Source organism: Hyperoodon ampullatus (genome assembly GCF_949752795.1).
Source record: "Hyperoodon ampullatus genome assembly, chromosome: 1".
Lineage (NCBI taxonomy): Eukaryota > Metazoa > Chordata > Mammalia > Artiodactyla > Ziphiidae > Hyperoodon > Hyperoodon ampullatus.
The window spans coordinates 224,676,646-224,697,872 of NC_136914.1; the positions used below are offsets into that span (position 1 = coordinate 224,676,646).

Consider the following 21,227-nt stretch of genomic DNA (forward strand, 5'->3'; position numbering starts at 1 on the left):
TTTTCCCTGTTACAATCAGTAAGCAAATAATGATTAAGTGCCATTAGGTGTCAGGCATTATTCTGGCTACTGAGGAGACATTCTGGAATAAGATCTTGTCCTTGTCCTCGAAGCTTACAGCAGAGTGGGAGAGCCAGACGGGCAACACATGCACACATGAGTGAATGAATGAATGGCTTTGGAGACGGCTCGTTGTTAAGGAAATGTTGTACAGGTGGCTCTGGCTCACCCCCCGAGGACCCTGCATTTGGAATGAGACCTGGATGATAATGAAAGGGCAGTTAGTCATCTCCAGATCTAGAGATGAGTTTTGCAAACAAAAGGGCCATCACTTGTGAACATCATAATGGGAATGATGTTGGCATGTTTGCAGGACAGATAAAAGGGCCAGTGTGGCTAGAATAGCTGGAGCACATGAGAGAGGTGGGAGGTGAGAACAGATCATGTAAAATAGGAAGCTCTTTGGACATTGTTGTAAATTTAATGGGAAGCCACTGTAGAAGTTTATTTATACGTGGATGACAGAATGGAACCTACTTCCTCCTAACCTTTACTCTCACTCCTCCCTTTCTATCACATCAAACTGCATTCAATTTCTTTTTTCTCCCTTCTTTTATTTGTAGCCCAACCTAACTCACGCAATCCTGAGATACAGTGTGGTTTGGCTGATGTCTGTTGATTAGAATCAAGTGAGTCATAATATCTGCTTTATAGAGAGACATATCTGTGTGTGGTCCCCCCTTTTTTAGCTAATTTAAATGAAAATTTGGTGGTCCGCCATATTGCCACCGTGCGTGAGAAGTGTTTTCAAGATCTCATTGCCACGAACTATTCTCGGGAAGACCCTTCAGGATGTTTCCATGGTTTTGTTAAGGACCTCTCTTTTTGAAAGGATTCAGATGTTTGGAGTCCAGAAAGGTAGTTCATAAAAACGGATGTCAGTGAGAGATTAATTGGTGGATAAAAGTTAAAGTGTTGTCCTTGTGTCATATGGTTAAGTCACAGGCTGCCTCCAATAGCTATTGTTAATCAAGGTATGTCCACTACAGTTTTATTAAGCATTGAGGGTGTTCTTAGTAGAGGGCTGGAACTGTGTAACCCACTGTGCTTGTTGCTTTGATAATCCATCTCATTGTCCTTGGGGCTTACAAGATGTAGGGTTTGGCTTCGCTGATGATTTTATGGTCCCATTAATAATTGCGCTGCAGAATCTGAATGAATGTGTTCTCCAAATACAGACAAAACAGATGAGTCCTTTCTACAGGACAGGGAACACAGAGTGCCATTATGGAATGTCCCTATTTTTTCCTTCTCACTTGGAAACAAGTCATAAAACCAATACTTGGAATGATTATCTTTCTGGATTGCCACTGCCAAAAAGAGAAGCGATCCAGAAACTCTGAACTGCTGGAGCAGATGCTTCTCCAGTGACAGGAGGGCTAGAGGTCTTTTGTGATTAGAAGTTTGGAGAAGAGGGAGCTTAGAATATTGATGTCAAAGCCACAGAGGGAGAACATCTTGATCAAAAATTAAAAATTTCCTGTCTTGCACATTAATTGCTACCTTTATAAAACTCTCTTCTGTTTTGAGGAACCTATACCTTATATAGGTTTATAACCCCACGCCTGTCACAATGCCTGGTACACGCTGGGTGTTTGGTTAATACTAATTTATTAACCCAATAATACAGTCAGTCTCTGTGTTCTCATATTGAAGTCCAGTAATGGACAAATCTAATGAAAAAAATTCTGAGTGCAAAAAGCATATGAGGGGGCTTCCCTGGTGGCGCAGTGGTTGGGGGTCCACCTGCCGATGCGGGAGGCGTGGGTTCGTGCCCCGGTCCGGGAGGATCCCGCGTGCCGTGGAGCGGCTGGGCCCGTGAGCCGTGGCCGCTGAGCCTGCGCGTCCGGAGCCTGTGCTCCACGACGGGAGAGGCCACAGCAGTGAGAGGCCCGCGTACCGCAAAAAAAAAAAGCATATGAAAAGTATAAATTATGAAAAGTTCTGGTTCTCACTTTCTAGTGTAAACCTCTTTGGATCCCAGTGATAGGCATGCTCACTGCAGACATGGATTTTTTAATGCACTGATCTTTGCAGCACTTGCTGTTTATCATCTCACTACAGTTAGTTGCCATTTGTCAATGTTCTGGACTCAACAGCATATATTACTGTGGTGGGGGGAGGTGGGGGGTGGAAATCATAACATTCAGCACCAAGGACAGCGCCGAGAGTCCGAGGTGCCGTTTCTCCTGTTCCACTGACCCTCTTGACTCCCATCCCCCCAGATCTCGGGTCTAACCCAGGGACCATTTCTGGGATCCCGACCCTCTCCTTCCTTGATGCCCTTTGGACACTCATTGGTCAGGGTGGGCTTTATTGAAAGGTAAAGGAGACTCGACTTCAGTTATGAAATTAATAGGGCTGTAAAGAGAATGGACTCTGTGGAAAGCACAGGGAGGGACTGTTGTTCTTGATTTGTTAAAGCAGAAGGTTTTGCTCGAGCTGATTTTACAAGGTAGTTTTGGTGGAGTCCAGTGTGAGAGTCATTTCCACTTCCGCTTTGTAGTGAAACAGATTTCTTCAGAAGACCTTGCTGTACTTTCAAGAAAGCAAAAGGAGTGTCCTTTATAGCAGACAGCATGGAACTCTAGTTGGGGCACCCCCATTCAAAGAAAACGTCAGATCCTCCTTTCTTAATGGCCTAGAATTTTCAGGTTTAACTCAGAATGTGGTTCACCAGTTTCTCTAGCTGCCTTTGGCTTCTGAGGACATCTGCTCCAATTCTTTAGTTGTCATTATCCAAAATTCCTGAAGGTAAAAATATACTTTTGTCCACTTGCATAAAATAGACAGCGTCGGTGACAGTTTGGGGTCTGCGAGTCTTCAGTTAGTCCTGTTGCAGATCAGCAACAAAAGAGGCAATGAGGAATGGGATTTAAACAACAGAAACAAAGAAGGGAAGGCAAAGGGTGGAGCTGGTGTGGCGGTTTTTGTCACAAAGCCTTAGGAATGATCAACGAAGGAGGATGTCTGCCAGCTTCAGCCTGAGCTGGACCACAGGTGTGTCCTGGGAGGCAGGGATGGAGAGCCGGGGACAGGGAGGACAGGCGGCGGCATCTGCTTTTTCATGAACGCATCACAGGGAGATCTAAGATAGCTGGGCCCTGGGTGGTAGGAGAGGGCGCTGCAAAATATCACAGAAAGGTCACCGGAAGCTTTCTTCCTGGCTCCATGTCCAAGTGGCTCAGTGTCTCTGAGACCTTGAAGATGGGGCCTGAGAGTGGAGACTGACAACCCTGTGTCTCCACTCCAGCCCCAGCAGAGAAAAATTGTTTGGTGGAAAGGTCCGGAAAGGGAAAAAAAATGTCTCTTACTGTGCCTGCTCTCAAAAGCAAAGTCTGACAAAGTTATAAGCAGCTCAGAGAAGCGTGGTTGGCAAGTGGAAATAATTCTATGGTATTGAATTGTAATCACTGGTACTGGATTACTGAATTGGCTTTAATGTGCTGTTTTTCCTGCCACATCTCACAACACTGTTTTCGCCAGAAGATCTTAAGTTGCCCAAGGAAAAAAATCTCTTCTCACATTCCCTGGGGAACAGTGGATGGAGTGTTTGGTTTTAGATTTCAGAAAAGCATTCTCCTCTCAGCCAGCCTCACCAGTGTGTACGCATGCCCCTGGAGGGCCCCCTCCTCCACTTCCACTTTGGGACATAGAGCAGGGCGCATGGCACAGGACACACAGCGCGAGTGACCCCGTTGCTAATTTGTGGGTCTTTTAAATGACATGGTGATTTTCAGCAAGTTTAGAGCTCTTCGCATGCAAGCAAAAGACGCGTTTGGGTAACGTTAAAATCAGGGCGTGGTCCCTTAGTTGGGGTCTTCAAAACACTCCTTCCGTAGGGTATTGAGTCACTTTGAATTAACTCAAAGGTATGTGTTAGGCCCTCTGCTCACTGTTTGCTGCAACAAAGAAAACGGCACGGTCTCTGCTCTCAGTGATCATTTTATGCCCTTGCCTAATTTATTCTCCTCGTTCTGATCTTTCTTGTTCTTTCAGCCTTCTCACTTCATCTTCTCACTATTTTCTTTCCATCCTCATTCTAGGCCAGGTCTGTGCTGCAGCTGTGCCTTCTTGATAACCGAGCCATCATTTACGTCAGCATCTTAAAGGGCTTTTCCACTTAATAGTCTCAAAGTGACATTAATTAGAGGCATAAACTGATACCACTGCTTTTGTTGGGGGAAATTAAATTTCAAAAATAGTCACACTCAGCTGTTTTCAGTGACCATCTCCTATGTTTTAAGCCCACCTCTGGCAGTAGTTTTGGCTTGTTCCTAAGTCTAATTTCTCACTAGGAATTTGCCAGATTATGCCCTGCAACTGTAGTTTAGTTCCTATATCAGCTGTTTAGTGGCTAAAGTGAACGTAGACTTGCCCCATATAACCGTGGAAACTCAACGATATCTGTTTTATTAACGTGAGCTATTAAATGCCAGGATGTGGGGGACATCCAATTTAAGTTTGTTAAAAAAATATGACACCAGTTTTCTTAACAAATGCCAAGAACAGCCATTGGTCAATAAAAGGCAGTACTGGCTTTCACTGGTGATGGTCTGACCAGGTCCCTTTTTCCCAGTTGCTGAGGGGAGCCGTTTTGTAGCCAGTGGCCGACTTGCTCTGTTAGGCTGAGCGATTCTTTGTTCATTAGTGGCCTGGAATCCCCAAGCTGACAAAGCAGTGTGTTTGTTTCAAAAACTGAGGTTGCAGTTTGAAGAACACAGATTTAACACTGACCCCAGATCTTTTCACCACCCCTGCTTTCCCCTGCCTTAGGGATGTCTAAGTGCGCTGGTTGTTGTGAAGCCTTTTTAGAATTCTGCACTGTCACTTGCTCTTCAGGTGCCCTTTGGCCAGCTCTCAATGACTTTCCTCCACCAGAACTCCCAGCATTTGGTATCGTCATGGCGTGCTTTGCCTTTTTCTTTGTTTGCCCAGCCAACATCTGGCTTGCTGGTCACAGGAGAGGTGGAAAGGCTTTGGATGCATGGAATGATGAATGAAAGAGCAAATGAAAAATAAAGTTATTTGGGAAGGTAACTTTGTCTCCGTCGATCTATGAGGGTTGGTTTGATCTCTGTTTCAGTGGAATTTGGCAGCTCTTGACATTTCAAGAAAGCTTTAAAAGACGCACTTCCATGTTTTCTGTTTATTACCCTGAATATGGTAGAGCAGCGCCTGCACCAGTTTCTTGGTTATAGTCGCTGCATTGTTTGTATTTAGAGAACTTTAGCCAGCAATCATTTATTCTAGGACCCTGGTTTCTCTCTTCTCCTGCTCTTTGGCCTGTAGATGTGAGGTCAGGCAGTAAGGCCATTCTCATTAACCACTGGTTTCCTCTGTTTCTAGTTTCGTCTTCTGGACTTCTTTTTGGAGGAAAGGGCTCTCATGGAGATCGAAGGACATCAAATACTTCTTTCCACACACACTCATGCGATCCTCCTGAATTTGAATGTGTATGTTCCAGATGTCGCTTGCCTAAAATAAGAGTTGTTCTGGTTGGCACCTTTAAGGGAGATCCATTTTTGGAGTCCTGTGTTAGAAGAAATAATCTCTCTACAAACTTGACTGTTAGATTTCACAGCATTCTCTGTTGAGTCTCAACACAGCTGAAAAAACTTGAGGGCTAGCCTGGGAACTCTAACACCATCTATGATTTTGGCTTGTTGGAAGTTGTGCAGAGGTCCAAACAGATTACTTAGAAGTGATGTTTTAGAGCACAGCCCAGTCATAGCTTGAGCTGGATCTTTCTTCTTCCCATTCGTGTTACCCTTACTTAATTTTGTCCACTAGAGGGTGAAGTTCTCAAAATTGTACACGCACCATTCTCCCAGAGCCAAGAATTGAGATGTGGACCCTTGAAGAACGAGCTCTCTATGTAACCCCGTGTGAGCTTATTAAACACATCAGGATGATTTTCAGTAATCCTAGTTATTTCCGTGTAGTGTTCTGATTATAGACTTTCAAGCACTTTGCTATAAATTAGCCAAAGTAACCAACTGGCTTTCACTATGTTTGTGTGTTCAGTCCATGGGATGGTTCTTGTTCGCCAGCTTTGTGCGTGGCCCTTTGCTGGGGAGCAGTTGCTTGGATGAATAAAACACAGACCTTAGGGCTTCCCTGGTGGCGCAGTGGTTGAGAGTCCGCCTGCCGATGCAGGGGACGCGGGTTCGTGCCCCGGTCCGGGAAGATCCCACATGCCGCAGAGCGGCTGGGCCTGTGAGCCATGGCCGCTGAGCCTGCGCGTCCGGAGCCTGTGCTCCGCAACGGGAGAGGCCACAGCAGTGAGAGGCCCGCGTACCGCAAAAAAAAAAAAAAAACAACAACAAAAAAACACAGACCTTGCCCTCACGACACTTAAACTCTAGAGGACATTTGTTTCCAAGATGAAGGAATTGCTCCTAAGTTAACGGAGTAAGTCGTGTCACTTCAAAAAGTAGCACCCCTTCCGTGGGGCAGTTGCTGTGCTCGTTCACACCAGCATCCTTGGTCTGGACCAGCTCCTCTCTTCCCTCATAGGCTGCTCAGCATGGCTTCTGGCAAATTCCCAGCACCCTGTTGTGGCTCTTTTCCAGATCATTCCACAGTGAATGCTGATGATGTCCAGTAGAGGTGTCTTTCTCCTGTGTGGCTGAGAGCACATTGGTGGCCGTGGACACAGCTTCAGCCGTCTTCCCAATCCCAGCACGTAGTTTGGTACCTTCCGGAGAGCAGGGCTGGAGCTGTGCTTCGTAAACGCCGGCTTCTGTCGTGACTGATAGAAAGTCAGTACCCTACCTCTCTTCTCTGCTTTAAACTTAGCAGCGTGGAACGTGCCATAAATTTGAGTTATGATTTTGCTTTTCAGTCTGCCTCTCCTACTAGAATGTCAGCACCCCGAGGGCAGAGATTTTGTCTGTTTATTCCCTGGTGGACCTTTAGTGCTCACATCGGGGTCTGAAGTGTAGCGAGTACTCAAGAAATATTTTTGAATAATGAACGAGTGAATGAATGAATGAAGAATCTGCCTGAGTATCTGCTGGATTAACTGATACCCACCCACAGGGTGGTCAGTCCTGTGATGTTCCCAGCTGGATCCGGTGAAAACGTCTGTCTAAAAGTATTACCCTGATGCCATCTTAAATTTCCCCACACAAGTGGGAAAGGTCAGTCATCCTCTGCTTCCCACACCCAGTTATTAAAATAAGTGGCTTCGTCTGCACCTAAACCAGCTCCTCTCCTCGCCCCAGGAAATGTCATTTCTTTATCCCAGAAGGAATCCTGGTGAACACCTTTCAGTGGCAAACACCATATATAATGAACTCGGTGGCTTTCTTTAGACGCTGTTGACAAATTAACTTTTATTAGCCCAGCCCCCCAACAAACGCGGTGACTGTTATTCTGGGGAGGCTCTGGCTGTTAGGGAAGCTTTTAATGCTTGTTTTCATTACAAAGAATTAAAGGGAAGCTATAATGGTGGTGAGTGGTGCAGCATGGCCGCCAGCATGGGGAGTCAAGGCCATGCAGCCTCTCGTCCCCGGGGGTAGGCAGCAGCTGCCTGCCTCTCCTCCAGCGTGGGGTCTCACGGTCTGTGCCTCTCCCTGGGCCCCGCCCCAGCTCTCTCCTTCCTTGCCTTTACACAGAGCCATGCCTGATGAAGAAGAGGGACTGTCTTCTTATTATTGCATAGTCATTATTACTCCTATCAGAAATACGTGGAGATTCGAACAGAGACAGGCACGGAGATGAACACTATTGTCAGGGCAGGACTTTTTCTTTAGTGTTTTCTAATCCTAGTTCCATAATATAAAATCATAATATGTAAAAATCGGGGCGGATATTAATTATTCTTTGGCATGTAGAACTGCCCAGTTATATTACAAATAGGGCAGAGCTTCCAGTTTCCTTCACATATTCCTGAAATCAAGGAGATGCTAAGTTGCAAAATGATGACAATAATGACAAAAAAGTCACTGGCCCCAGAGGGCACCAGGATTAGCTATTAATAAAGGAAACAACTTTTTAGGGCTGAGCTGAAGCTGACTTGATTAACTTGTTTCCTGAGGGAGAGATAAAACTAAAGCTATAGTTTATTGAAAATTAATGAAAATGAATTTTGGTGGCATTGCTACCAAATTAGAAGGAAAATATGAATGTGAGTATACCGTATGAAAATGAATTTTCCTTCTGCGCTGCCATTTTCTTCAGCTGTAGTATTGTCACTTACCATCTTACAGAGGTTTTAATTTGAAATAATTAATTATGTGTGTTGGGCAGTGGTTCTGATGGTAAATAACCACAGAGGTTTTATCTTTGATGTATAATTTCTTTTGATGTATTTTTTTTTAGAGCACATTGGTTCACAATTTTAAATCAGACTTCCTCTCCGTGACGCTTCTGTGCTTTGTTTCAGAAGCTTGACATTGCACTTGTCTTTTAAACAGATGCTTCAGAGCTCTTGTAACTGAAGATTAAAATCTTCGAATTTTGGTGTCAGCAAGTATAAAATTCTTGATGTCCAATTATGAGACTTTCATCTGGGGAGCCAGTCTAGTGCTGTAACCAATGAGATACTGACCAAAAAATCTACTCCATTTTGGTCAAAATAGGCCCAGTTTTACACCTTCTTTACCTAGAGGAACTCATTTTTCATAATTGTCCGTTCAGATCTGTCTTTTTAAACACAAGTTTGCTTGTTTTTATGGTACATTAAAAACTTTGCTTCAGCGTTTGCTCACATGAATGTGGACATAAATTAAGGTAGAGCTCGGGTGGCACTTGGTGGTCACGGGACTAGCCACTTAGGTGACAGGCGGTACGTGAAAGCTTTGAAGTGGTTTCCCCGCGAAGGTTGCTCGTGGATGTGGCTGCTGGTCCCTGGACTTCCATATCAACGGCTTTGATTTTGCTGAAACTACCTCACAGAGGGGCTTCCTCTTACTGATTAGGAATCCTTAAAAAAACATAATTTATTACCGGGATCCCTTCCAAGGTGCTTTCTGCTCCCTCCAGCATTAAAAGTGTGCTTTCTCCAGAACGTAAATCCACGTGGACCTTACCAGGTCTGGGTGCAGGAGCCTCTTGATCCCATCCAGTAAAAGGAAGAACCCAGAATTGGCAGGAGCAACAAAAATGTCTGCTTTTCACATCTGTGCAGACATCTAGGCTTCCCATTTTCAGAGGAGGGAGAGGATACTGCTGGGGCCTGGTGGGTCTAGATGTGAGTTCTGTCTTTACTATTTCTCACCAGTCTTGACCTTGGGGCTGTTACTTAATATATCCAAGCTTTAGTTTCCTGGTGGAAGCAATTCCTACCTTACAGTGTTCTTTTGGGGATTAAATGAGACGATGCAGAATGGCCACCATATTGTAGGTGCTCAAAATGGATGAGCTTTGTTGGTGCTCTGGCCAGAGACACACATTTCACTGGAACTCTCCCCCAGAGCCAATGGGACATAGAGCTCAAACCATTTTTGCGTAGCTTAGCAGAAATTGTATGGGGTTTAAAAAAGAAAAAAAACAGTATTTGAAAAGTAGAACTTGCATTTCATTTCTCTCTCTTTTTTAAACCCGAGTTCTGGGACACAAATCCATAAATTCCGTAAACGTTCAGGCCATGCCTTGAATTGCTCATTTTATCTACGAATGGGGTGTCTGAATTGCCTAGTGGCTCACTAGTGAGGCTTTTATTCACCTACCAACTTAAAAGGCTAGGGAGGTATTTGAAATCTCTTTTGGCATTCTGCACAGGAAGATTATTTAAATTACATTTGCAAGTATGTGTGATACCTACATGAAGCCCAAAGCAAGAATTTGGAACCTGTTTTATATTCTCATAAATATATGTGCTTCATTTTTCATATTAAGGACGGAAAGGCTTATTATTGCTTAAAAACTTAAAAATGGTATTTACAACGTTACATACATTTAAGCTATAGGAAAGACCCAGTGCAGCCCTATGTATTAAATGAAGAAAATGCTAGAAGAGAATATCATACATGCTTCTATTTCAAAATCATAAAACACGGTAACTTATACTTGGACTTTAGAACTTGAATGTTTTATCACAAATAGATAAAAGCCATTAGTTACAAAAGAAAAAGAAAAAAGGGGGGGTTTCCCTGAAGGCTCTTCAAAGGATTGCAAGCTAGAAGGACAGAGGCCAGTTGCAGCATGTGTAGCTGTGGAAGAGATAAGGGATGGCTGAGGCATCAGGGAGAAAGAAAACCTAATAGTGGGACCACTCTGTGCGTTTATTAACCGACATCTGTAGGAAGGGCCGTGTTGCTTCCTCTGTCTCTCTCTCAACTTCTCTATGTATTTACAGCAGTGGCTGAAATGATGAAGTTCTTGGACATCTCTGGAGGATTGGTTCTTAGATCAGAAAGGACCCATGAGGTCCCTTGTCTCGTGTGGACTGTCCTCCTTTCATGTGGGAGCGTGGGGCTCAGAGGGGCGAGGCTAGGATGAGCTGGGAACAAAACCACGTTTCCTGACTCCACATCAGCTGCCTTGGCCGTAACACCAAATAACCTTGCCCCGTACACTTCTCTGAAAACAAGCACAAAGCTGGAGATCTCCATTCTGTAGTCCTCAGCTCCTCCTAATCCTTGGAAATAAACCTGCCTTTGGAGTAAAGCAAGAAAATCTCTCTGAAGGTGTTCACACCTACACCCTTGCATCACCTCCCTGCATTTTAGCACCTGGAAGGCTGCTTCTCAGTAACAAAGTAACTTGAAAGGAGTTAACTTTGCACACACAGTGTGCAAAGAGAGCCTGGTCCTCGGTATTTTATTTAATCTCCCAGGGAAGCCCAGGAGGGGCGGGTGTTCTTAGGTCTCTTTCACAGAGTCAGAAGCCTCTGGAGAAAGGCACTGGAGAGGTTAATAACCATCCCCAAGCACATGTAGGACAGGGAGGGACGGGGCAACGTGGCCAGCTCAGGACCAGTTGGCTGCAGAGCCCCGGTCATTCTCGGAAAATGGAAAAACCACGTGAACAGGAGGGAAGCTCAGTCCGCTGGCTGGCGTGCTTTAAAATGTTTTGGGTTGCAACAAATGGGCAGAGACACCAAAACTGATTTCTCAAGAACATTAGAAAATGAAGTGCTGACATTTCCATCCCGTTCACATAGGGAGCCTGAGAGGACAGGGGTGCGGCTGGCAGGAGGAGAACCTTTTTGTTTCTGAGCTTGACGCTGTGTGCTGCTCTCGGCTCACACACCCTCTTTCCTGTGATGTGCTGTCGGGCCAGACACCTGGGAAGGCAGTGCTCACATTCCAGAGACATCCACCAGGATGCTTGTCAAGACCTCAGAAACACCCACCTCCCCTCTTTGACATTTGGCCATTCCAGCTAACCAGGTGGAAAACTTTGATCTCAATTAATTGGGTGGGTTTGGGCAAGAGTAACCCAGTCTCCTCCTAGAGGGCGCACAGCCGACCTGAGGTGGGCTTGCGTAACTGTGCCTGGCTTCCCCCTGGGCTCCGGGTGGGTGGGAGGCTGCACGCCTCCTGCTGGGACCTCCGTGACTCCGCGCTGCTCCCTGGCTGCTGCAGTGATGCTTGATTTTCCTGTGGGTTCTTTCTGCTCTGTGACTTAAACAAATTAAATTGTCCCTCTATGCTTCCTCTGTAATTGCGATGCAGTGTTTATTCTGTTTGGGCATATGGATAATTAGAGAAAATTTGGAGAGATTTCTCACCCCTGACAGGTCCCTCTGAAGACTGCCTGCTGCTGTGTGATCTGTCAATATAAGGACAGAAGGTAAAGCAAGTGTGTAATTTCTGTCCATCCAGCGTGAATATCTAGGCGAAAGCAAGTCACATCGTATAAATAGGTGTTGTGATGACCTCTTATTGCTGCTGGTGGGAGAGTGAGACCTCTTCCACATCATGTATGTATATGCAGTGTAAATTACAGGTTTGTGTATAATACACACGTGCACGCACATGCACACTTCCCCAGCAGAATCCTGAAGGTTTGATGGGCTGATGAACAGATAAGCGTAGGCTTGTACAGACAGTGTCAGTGACCTGTGAGCTCTGCAGAGGAGGGCCTGAGTTCTGTGACTTGTCCCCTCCCCCCCCAACTTGCCTGACACACTGTGCAACACTAGGAGACTCCTGGTAGAAGCCTTTTGAACCTGTGAATGAACGATACACTTGTCTTTGGGGCAGTCACACCTGGGATTGCCCTGCGCCCATATTGTGACCTGGTTTCAGGTCGAGGAACTGTGGTTACTACACTTACAAGACCATGTCGCAGGAGATGGCAAACTGGCCCAGGTCTGGCTAGCGCCTGTTTTTGTGAAGTTTCCTAGGACCATGGCAGTACTCATTGGTACGTGTGTCGTGTATGACTGTGTTGATGATGTAGTGGCACACCTGAACCACTTGAACAGAGACTGCACGGCCCTCAAAGCCTAAAATTGTGGCTGTCTGGCCCTTTGCAGAAAAAGTTTGCTGACATCTGCTACACTGGAAGCTGATCCTGCAGGCCTAGGTCCTTATTTCTACATGTACGTACCACACACACACCCTCACCCATTCTGTGGCTGCCTCTGTTGTCAGTGATTAAAAGGAAAAACAAAATTGAGCAAACGTGACTACAGGATTCCACACTGGGTTTGTCTTAACTCGGGGCCGTCCCCAGACCTTTATTCCTATCGCCTTTGCCTGCAGAGCCACTGAGAGCATGCCCTCAAAGGGCCCCTGATCTCAGGGCAATTCCCTTGGCTAGTTTTTCCCTTTCCTGTTGCTATGTGACTTGGACTCGGGAGAACGGGACATCCCCCAGTGGAGAAACCCATTTCTCAGTGAGGTTGAATAGGACCCCATGACCGGGAGATTGAATCACTGGATTTATAACGCTCACTGCAAGCTACCAGGCACCTTGGGCTGGTTGGTTACTTAGGATTTTCGCATCTTATGTGATGGCCTCACACTTGCTCTGACTCAGTACAAAGCCCCCGGAGCTTCATGATTTCCTCTCTACCTGCTGGTCACATTTAAGGGCCAGGAGTGGCCTGGGTTCGGCTGCTCCTTCCTCCTTCCCACACACCCAAGCCTGCATGTGACACTTGGCTGATGCTGGGAGAGACCCGACCAGTGAAAGAACCTGTCTCACTCTGGGCAATGGCAGGTCCTGCCCTCTTGCTTAATGGGTGGAGTAAAGCTTCTCATGTCATCTGTAGGTCTTCTCTGAAGAACTGAGGATCGCTGGGTTGTCATCAGCTAGTGAACCCCTCAAGACACCACACGTGTGGGGCTGCCAGCATCTTAGAAGTAAGCAGCCGTCTCCCTGCTGAGGTGGCCGGTAAGGGTGCAGCACCTGAGCTAAGTGCTGCAGCCCCACAGCCTTGGGTCGGAGGGTCACCTGCCCAGCAACCCACAGCTGCTCTGGGGAATTACGACTGTTAACAAGAATTGGTTGGGTTTCTAAACTCAGTGCCCCGTTTGCCCGGTCTCAGCCTTCAGCGATTACATTTGTGGCTCATTTAGATATCCTGTGTGACCCTGAACTTCCTGGGAAGAGACAAGAATAACGCTGAGAGCTTTGAAATAAGCAGGATCATTCTTGGCCTTCACGCAAACAGAGGGATCAAAGGCCACCTGAATTGTTTAAAGTGAGCGGTTTTAGTGAACTGCCCAGACATTTTACAAGGGACTGAGAATAAGAAGGCATGTTCCTGAACACTTTGTGCACATCCACTCGCTTACAGAACGCATCCCGCTGAAATGCTCATATTAGGATGGGTCCTTTTTCAGCACCCGCTGTGTGTCGGTTATTGCTGAGACCTTTGTGGACAGCGTTGTTAAGCTTCTAGCGTCCCTGTTGAATAGAAGATGAAACTGAAGCTCGCTGAGATTAAGTAACTTGCCTAAACTGAAACCTTTCTCTGCTGAGGCCTTTCGGAAATCTGTATAAGCACACGAGAGTAAAGAAAGAGTCTCTTCTGAAAAATAATTTGGAAGCTACTGAAAATGGTCCTGGTTGGTGATACAGAAATTCCTATGCACAGAGTAAGAACTATTACAAGAACTTGCCTGGCAGACTTGGTAATGCATAAACAAACTCAACGATGAAAAGAAGTTCTATTCAAGTTACACATTGAATGTAATTTGCCCGTGGCCATGCTAGCCAAGTTCAACGAGCATTGTCTTCCTTTGGTCTGGGCTAACATCACCCACAAGAGCACCCCCGATGCCTCGCCAGCCCTGGCTCAAGCCTGCAGTGCAGTGGGGATCTGGGGGCAAAATGTGTCACTTGGTTTCAAAGTCGTGAGCTCTTAGATTGATTTCTAAGTCAAGTGCACACAGAATTCCTTCCCTCACTGAGACTCCTCTTACTGAAGGTAAATTTCTATACAGAGGCCCTTGCAAGCTAATTTGGGTGTGAAGGGTGAGGAGAGAAGTGGATTGTACCCAGGTTCTGAGCATTCTTCACAGGTGATGACGTGGAGTGTTTTCCAATATTTTAATGTGGTCACGAAATTCCTTGTCATGTTACACAATAACTATAATAATGATCTACATAAAGTAGAGTGAGTTTTCCTATTTTCTACCATGAGATGCAACGATAAGATAACATTTCTTGGCTTAGGCTGAGTACATAAAATAAGTCCTGTGAATTCCTCCCTTAAAGTGACTGTCCTAGTGCATGTCCTTCAGGGGATTGGTCCAGTGCTCAGAGCAGCCGAAGGTTAAATTTTCGGGATTTAATGAGCTGGCTGATATTGGCCACAGTGGCAGTATTTATACCATGGGAATCAGCAAATGCTACTCCCCCTTCTTTGAGAGCCAGTTGTTAAAAATATACCAGCAGACCTCTCCCCCACTCTCCACCCTTGCTAGCCCCAGACCCCTGAAAAGGGATGGAGAAGGAGCTTGCTTCTTATCTGCCTGCCTCTGAGGCCACTGTCCCCTTTTCCATATTCTGACATGGAAAAGAGTGGTGGGAATTTGAATTTTGGGCAAATTAATGACCCTGGGCAATTGAGCAAGAGGGGTCACCTTCAAGGTGGCTTTGGAATTTGAAACCACTTGACTCACTGTTATCCAGAGAGCTCAGAGAGGGAGGTGGAAATGAAGATTATTAGGAACAGGTGTGGGAGTTCACCTGGACATGGTCCTGCTTTTCTACCGTGAACTTGGCCTGTGCAGACAACAACTGACCTAGAGATTGATTTCTAAGCTAGGTCATCCTTTGCCTTGATCTAAGGTGCCTACTCCTCAAATGGTTAGAAGCCAGGCACTGTCCCTTGTTTTGGGTGTACTGGGGCGAAGGCCTTTTTGTGATGATGGAAATGTCCTCTGTCTTGTGTAGGAGTCAGTCTCCACAGGTGGCTCTTGGGCCCTGTGATGTTTCTTTAATCCTGTGATTAAAGAACGGAATTATCAATTGTAATTAATTCGAGTTTGAATTTCAGTAGCCACGTGTGGCCACTCTGTTGGACAAAGCAGGTCAGGGCATGCAGGAACGGCACTTGGTGGCCGCCTGTGTACTGAGAGTGTGTGGGGTGCATCCGTCACTCTGGACTCAAAAATGGGGCCACTAAGTGTTCCCCAGACCCCAACACTGCTGACCAGCAAGGCAACCCTCACGCCACCAGCAGACACCAACCCATTCAGATGCACCTGGTGCTGGGCTCCATGCACTAGAAGGTCACTCCCTGTCTTCCTCACCCTCGGTCTGCAGGACAGGTGATGAGCTCCAACTTACAGGCGAAGCATTGAGGCACAGAGGGGTGCAGCCCTCGCCCGAGTCCTCAGAGCCAGAATTTCCACCTAGACATGTCTTAACAAACTCAAAACCACTTTGAAGACTGATGTAGTCTCAGAGAACTCAGAGGATCCCATTCAAAACAACTTTCCGCCCTGTTCTAATAGAAGGGACCTCCGTGTAGAACACAGGTCTTCTTGCGTGGGGTGTTTGTGGCTGTTCAAACCATGCAGGTGTTTATTTTGGCACGCACCCCTGTGAGATGCACGCGACTTAGTATATGCATTTGGTTTTATACCATTTGTTGAAGTTTATTTCCCATTTGGTGATGTTGGTATCTTTCTAGTTTGCTGTCTGGTTTAAGTCACTACCAGCTACATCGAAGTCAGTGATCGGTCCCTGTTTGGGCTTTTCATGTTTCCATGGGAGTGTTCTACTGATGACAAATCCCTTACAGACCCACCTTAGTGTGTTGCTTTTGGTTATGTATTTATTCAAGTCTAAATGATTGAAGTGGGATGGAAATGGAGATGTAAACCCAAAATTCAAGAAAGCCTTTTGAAAACCATTCTATAATGGTAGGTTACTATTAATCTACTATTAGATTAGTTTACGATTGGCTAGCAACTTGTTTTGCTTAATACTGTAGGCTGCAAACAATGCTAGGTCGTAGGAGGTGGGGGTTATTGAGAGTTAACTCCTTTTGTAGATGGACCACCTGCACGAAGCTGGAGGAGCCAGACACCAAGGGCAACATCTGCACCAGGCACCTTGCCTCTGGGGCCAGGCCTTAAGATCACAGAGGTTGTTTCCTCCCCTTTGTTTGCAACATGCAAACACAATGTAACTCAACCACAACAATCCTGTGCAAGGGTGGTTTGCTGCCCTGACAGTGCATTTCTTGGCTTATCTTCATGCTGGCTGCCAGCTCACTTAACCAGGGGTAGGAGCCCACGGGGTGAACCATGCTAATCACGTGAGGCAACAGGGCACTGCCTCAGATGCCACCTCCAAAACATGGTCTGGTGGAATCCACACAGCTTCATGGGGGAATGGGAAAGAGAAGGTCTGGCCGTCTAGACAAAACCAGTGAGCCATGACACGGTTTCAAGAAGCACGGAAGCAGATCAGTGCTGGCTGTTTCGTATCAGCCTAGCACACTGCCTGGCCGTCCTAGCACAGTTTCAAGTACAAAAGATGGGAAACAAAGTTCAGCGATCTGTTATCAGTGGCAGACAGTCCTACTTTCATTCTCTCTACTGCCCGTCGGTGCACACAGGGCAGCTCGTGGAGAAAGGCATCTTGCTCCTAATGATATACAGATAGGATTTGTCTAAGGATGGGCATTGCTTCTATGCGTTCCAAGTAAGAAAAAAGAAATATTGTCTGTTGTATAAAATATAAAACCTCATATACAGTCCTGAATATCAATGTTATTCCAATTATTTAGCATAAGTGAGTCAGCATTTACTTTTCAAAATGCCATCCGAATTTCTCTTCCATAATATGGTTCCTAAGAGGCAGCTAGCTTCTTATTTAGATTAGATATTCTGGACTGGCATGCCTATTATACTTCATCAGTATCATAAACCTTTGGCCCTGGGAGATAAAAAGGAAAGCTCCATCAGTTCATTCAAAAAATAGGTATTAAATTCCAGGCCAGGCACAGGAACGCTAACCAGCAAGTCAGCCTTGCAGGTGAGGCTGAATGAGGTCTAGCATCATAAAATAATCTGGGACCGCTGTGACCTTGCTGTGTCCTCAGACTACAGCCTGTTCTCAGAAATGCAGCCTTTAGTCTCATTAAGGCTTTGGGCCTTGGGGGCTCCTGATGGCCCCTGAGGGTGATACGCCTGCAGAGAGCGTCATAAGAAAGGCGTGAACATACATACCCTTCCCGATGGGCCTCTCCTTTTTCCAGCTCCTGAATGACCCCCAAGAGCACTTTGATGGTTTCTTGGCTTGAACTGATTAAGTTCTCCATCATCTGAAGCTGTGCTTTCAGATCCACCACTTCCGTATGAGGCACGATTTGTTGGCATTCTTCACCCACAGCGAGCGCTGTCGGACAAGGCTGGTGCTCCTGCCCCGGGGGGGCCTGAGTCTGCAGGGACGCTTCACTACATTCCGGGGACAGGCACTGCATCGGGGGCGAGCAGGCCAGGGCAGCGCCGGGCGGGGCCTGGAGCCCATTGGCCTGTGAGGCCTTCCTCCGCTCCTGGTCGGCCACGGGGCAGAGGGACCACTCGCTCGAGGGGGCGGAGTTCGACAAGGCCAGCTCGGGGGCGCTAGCGCCGGGGGCAGGTGCGTAAACGGTGGCCACCTCCGTCTTAAACACCGTCCCGTGGGCCGATGTGGCGGGTTCCTCGGCGTCTGGAGTCGCCCGGTCGCGCTCTGCTTTCCCGTGCAGCTGGTCATCGGGCTCCTGGGAGGGAGGACGCGTGGAGATCTGGAGAGGAGCATCTCGGCAGCGGTGCAGGTCGGGGGTTTTGCATGGTTCTGCGCAGTTGACCCCGGCGGGCTGGTCCAGCGCGTTCACGTGCTCATCGGAGTGGAAAACCAACGCCGCCGCCTTCTGAGCCCGGTGCGCGCCCCACTGCCGGGCCTCCGCCCCGGGCCCTTCCTCACGCTTCTCTTTCGCATCAATTACAAACCCATTGTTTTGACTTTTAAAGGCATCGGCGGCCGGGATGCCTTTGAGATTCCCTTTCTTGCGGTCCAGAGGGAAAGTCTGGTAACACTTCTTAAGGTCTGGCGAGGTCTGCACACCTGTGCTCTTGGTGACGTTGGGGATGGACCTCCGAGCGGGCACGGTCATGTATTTGCGGTAGGTGGCCCTGTAGGACGCCGGCTTGTCGCCCAGCTGTCCCGAGGAGAGCTGCGTGTCCCTCTGCTCGTTCTGCGCCTCGCAGATATCCTTAAACCGCACCTGCAGGGCTTTATTACGCTTCTTAATCTGCCGGTTGGGATCCAGGGCATATTTCATCTCCAGGGCCAGGCAGGCGGCAGGCTCCACTTCACTTGCCGAGGTCGTGAGTGCGCATTTGCTGGGTTCCTTACTGACCATGGTTCCTGCAGTCGGAGACAGCAACAGACGTGTCAGTGGAACAGAAACACACACGCAAACACAGGCAGCACAAACTTTGGGCCGGAATGACTACTGCCTGCTCCCTAATTATTTTTATTTTATTTTATTTTTTTGCGGTACGCGGGCCTCTCACTGTTGTGGCCTCTCCCGCTGCGGAGCACAGGCTCCAGACGCGCAGGCTCAGCGGCCATGGCTCACGGGCCCAGCCACTCTGTGGCACGTGGGATCCTCCCGGACCGGGGCACGAACCCGTGTCCCCTGCATCGGCAGGCGGACTCTCAACCACTGTGCCACCAGGGAAGCCCCCTAATTATTTTTAAACAGGTGAGGTCGGCTTTTATGTTAAGGAAAATCAGACAGACGGAGAATCGCTGGCAGGCACAGCTTGAAATGCTTCTCAGATATTAAAGCTTGCTTCCTTCTCCATGTGGGATACACTCGTTTTTCTTTTGATAGTAAGGCATGTTTCCCTATTAGACAAACCTGTTTTACTATATTCATGAAGAAACCCGACGGCGTTGCCTCTTCTGCTTTGCAAATTGCCATTTCACACGCACATCTCCACTTCATAGGCAGATGGTTTCCCAAATGCAACTTACTTGGTTTGGGTTTTTATTACTTTTTTGAAGATGACGTGATTAATCTATTATTGGAATCCGAGAGAATTGCTATTTTTTCTTAAGGACTTCTCGGGGATTCTAGCTCCTGATCAGATAAATGTGGAGAGCCCTCCGATGAGGAACTGAGCTGAATCTATTTATGGTAGCCATTCTGGATGCCATGGGATAGTGGGCCGTGCTGCCTTATGGGAAAAGCATAAAGGAAAAAAACCTCTGCAGTATGGCTTGCTTCTAATGGGTTAACAGTAGCCATAGAAAGGACATGGGTTTCCCTACATCTACAAAGTTTGTGTTAGCAACTCTTTTCTTTGATTCTGTGGAGAGCAGTATTTGAAAATACCGTTGTTTCTTTTTTTTAAAGAAATTATTCATTCTAAAATCAAGTTTTGTGTTTTGATCACAACCTCTGAAAATGAACACAATGGTGGTTGTTTCAGGATTTAAATCCTGAAAGAAAATAAAATCACAAGGCTTTATGTTAATCATGCAAATTCATCTTGGGCTGAATTATTAAATGCAACTAAAAAGATGCAGGTGGCCAGTGATTGCTCTGGGGGAATACCAGTGGGTAAAATGCCTTCACTTTATTAGGCAGATTCACAGCTGTGTATTGCACATGGAAGAACTTTCTTGAGGGTTGAACAGAAAGCGAGAGAATATAGTTAAGTATGCTGTTTGTGAGTTAGCATTCATTTTTTTCCCCCTGTGTTCGAGAAGAAAACAGTCAGATGGGAGGAAACTAGGCTGTACAGGGCACTGGCGTCCAAGCAAGGTGCCCGGAGAGGCAAGGTCACTGACAGGAGCCCGTGGGAGGGGAACAAGAACAGGGTCAGGCCACCCTGTCCCTCCCAGAGCACTTCTGTGAAATGCTAGAGGCACTGCGATCACGTGGCTGCCGCTCTGGGACCCAGTGGGTGTGTGGGCCCCCAGGAGCTCTGATGATAGAGGAGGGCCACACCTAGTACCTTCAGTGCCACACGTCCCTTTTCAAGGAGGAAACTGGGGTTCAGAGAGGTTATGATACTTAGTCATCATCACACAGCAAGTAAGACATGCTGGCAGGATCCTGATCTACCTGACCCCTGAGTCCATGCTGTCTCTGGTCCCTCAGGTGTCCAGTGAACAGAGAGGCAGGACATTTCCCCATGTCCCTGGTCCTTACTGACTTAGGATTGCAGGCTAACGGGGGTGGTGGTTCAGAGAAGGGGAAGAGAGGAGAAGCCGGAGCCCCTGTCTGAGAGTGAGTTAATGAAACTGCCCCCCCCCCTTGGAGTCTGGGGACTCCGTTAAGTTGATCTCTCATGCCAGCATGGCACTGGCGCGGTCCAGCACTTCACTAGTGTTACTGAATGAAAGGCTTAGAGAAAATGCAGGTACTTCATCAATTCTGCCTTGAACAGTGAGCTGGGAATCATGTTAGAGGACATCAAAAATAATCCTTGCAGAGTTTGCTATCGGTCACACCGGGGTGTCCCAGCCTTGGCACTCCTGGCATTACAGGCTGGGTAATTCTTTGTTGGGCGGGCTCTCCTACACAGTATAGAATGTTTATTAGCATCTTGGCTTCTCTCCACTAGATATCAGTAGCACCTCCACCCCGAAGTGACAGCTAGAAGTGGCTCCAGACAAATGGCCCTGGTGGGGGGAGGCATAACCATCCCCAGTTGAGAACCACTGCATTAGACCTGTAACCTTGGGTGGCTAGAGTGTGTCCTGAAGGTAAGGCTGGGGTGGAAAGCCACGCAAAAGACCAAGAA

The 21,227-nt window shown here is 47.1% G+C and overlaps 2 protein-coding genes across 12 annotated transcripts in view; one reads left to right on the forward strand and one right to left on the reverse strand.

Moving 5' to 3' along the window:
- The window catches only part of INSYN2A (inhibitory synaptic factor 2A), a gene marked incomplete at its 3' end in the record, with an annotated part of 36,879 nt that extends 18,047 nt beyond the window's left edge, over nt 1–18,832 (reverse strand). The window contains exon 1 of the mRNA XM_079700876.1: nt 17,655–18,832. Within this exon, the coding sequence (XP_079557002.1) occupies nt 17,655–18,829 (1,175 nt within the window). The 5' untranslated portion in view covers nt 18,830–18,832. The remainder of the gene's footprint in view (nt 1–17,654) is intronic.
- The window catches only part of DOCK1 (dedicator of cytokinesis 1), a gene marked incomplete at both ends in the record, with an annotated part of 536,109 nt that overhangs the window by 241,042 nt on the left and 273,840 nt on the right, over nt 1–21,227 (forward strand). The window lies entirely within an intron of this gene.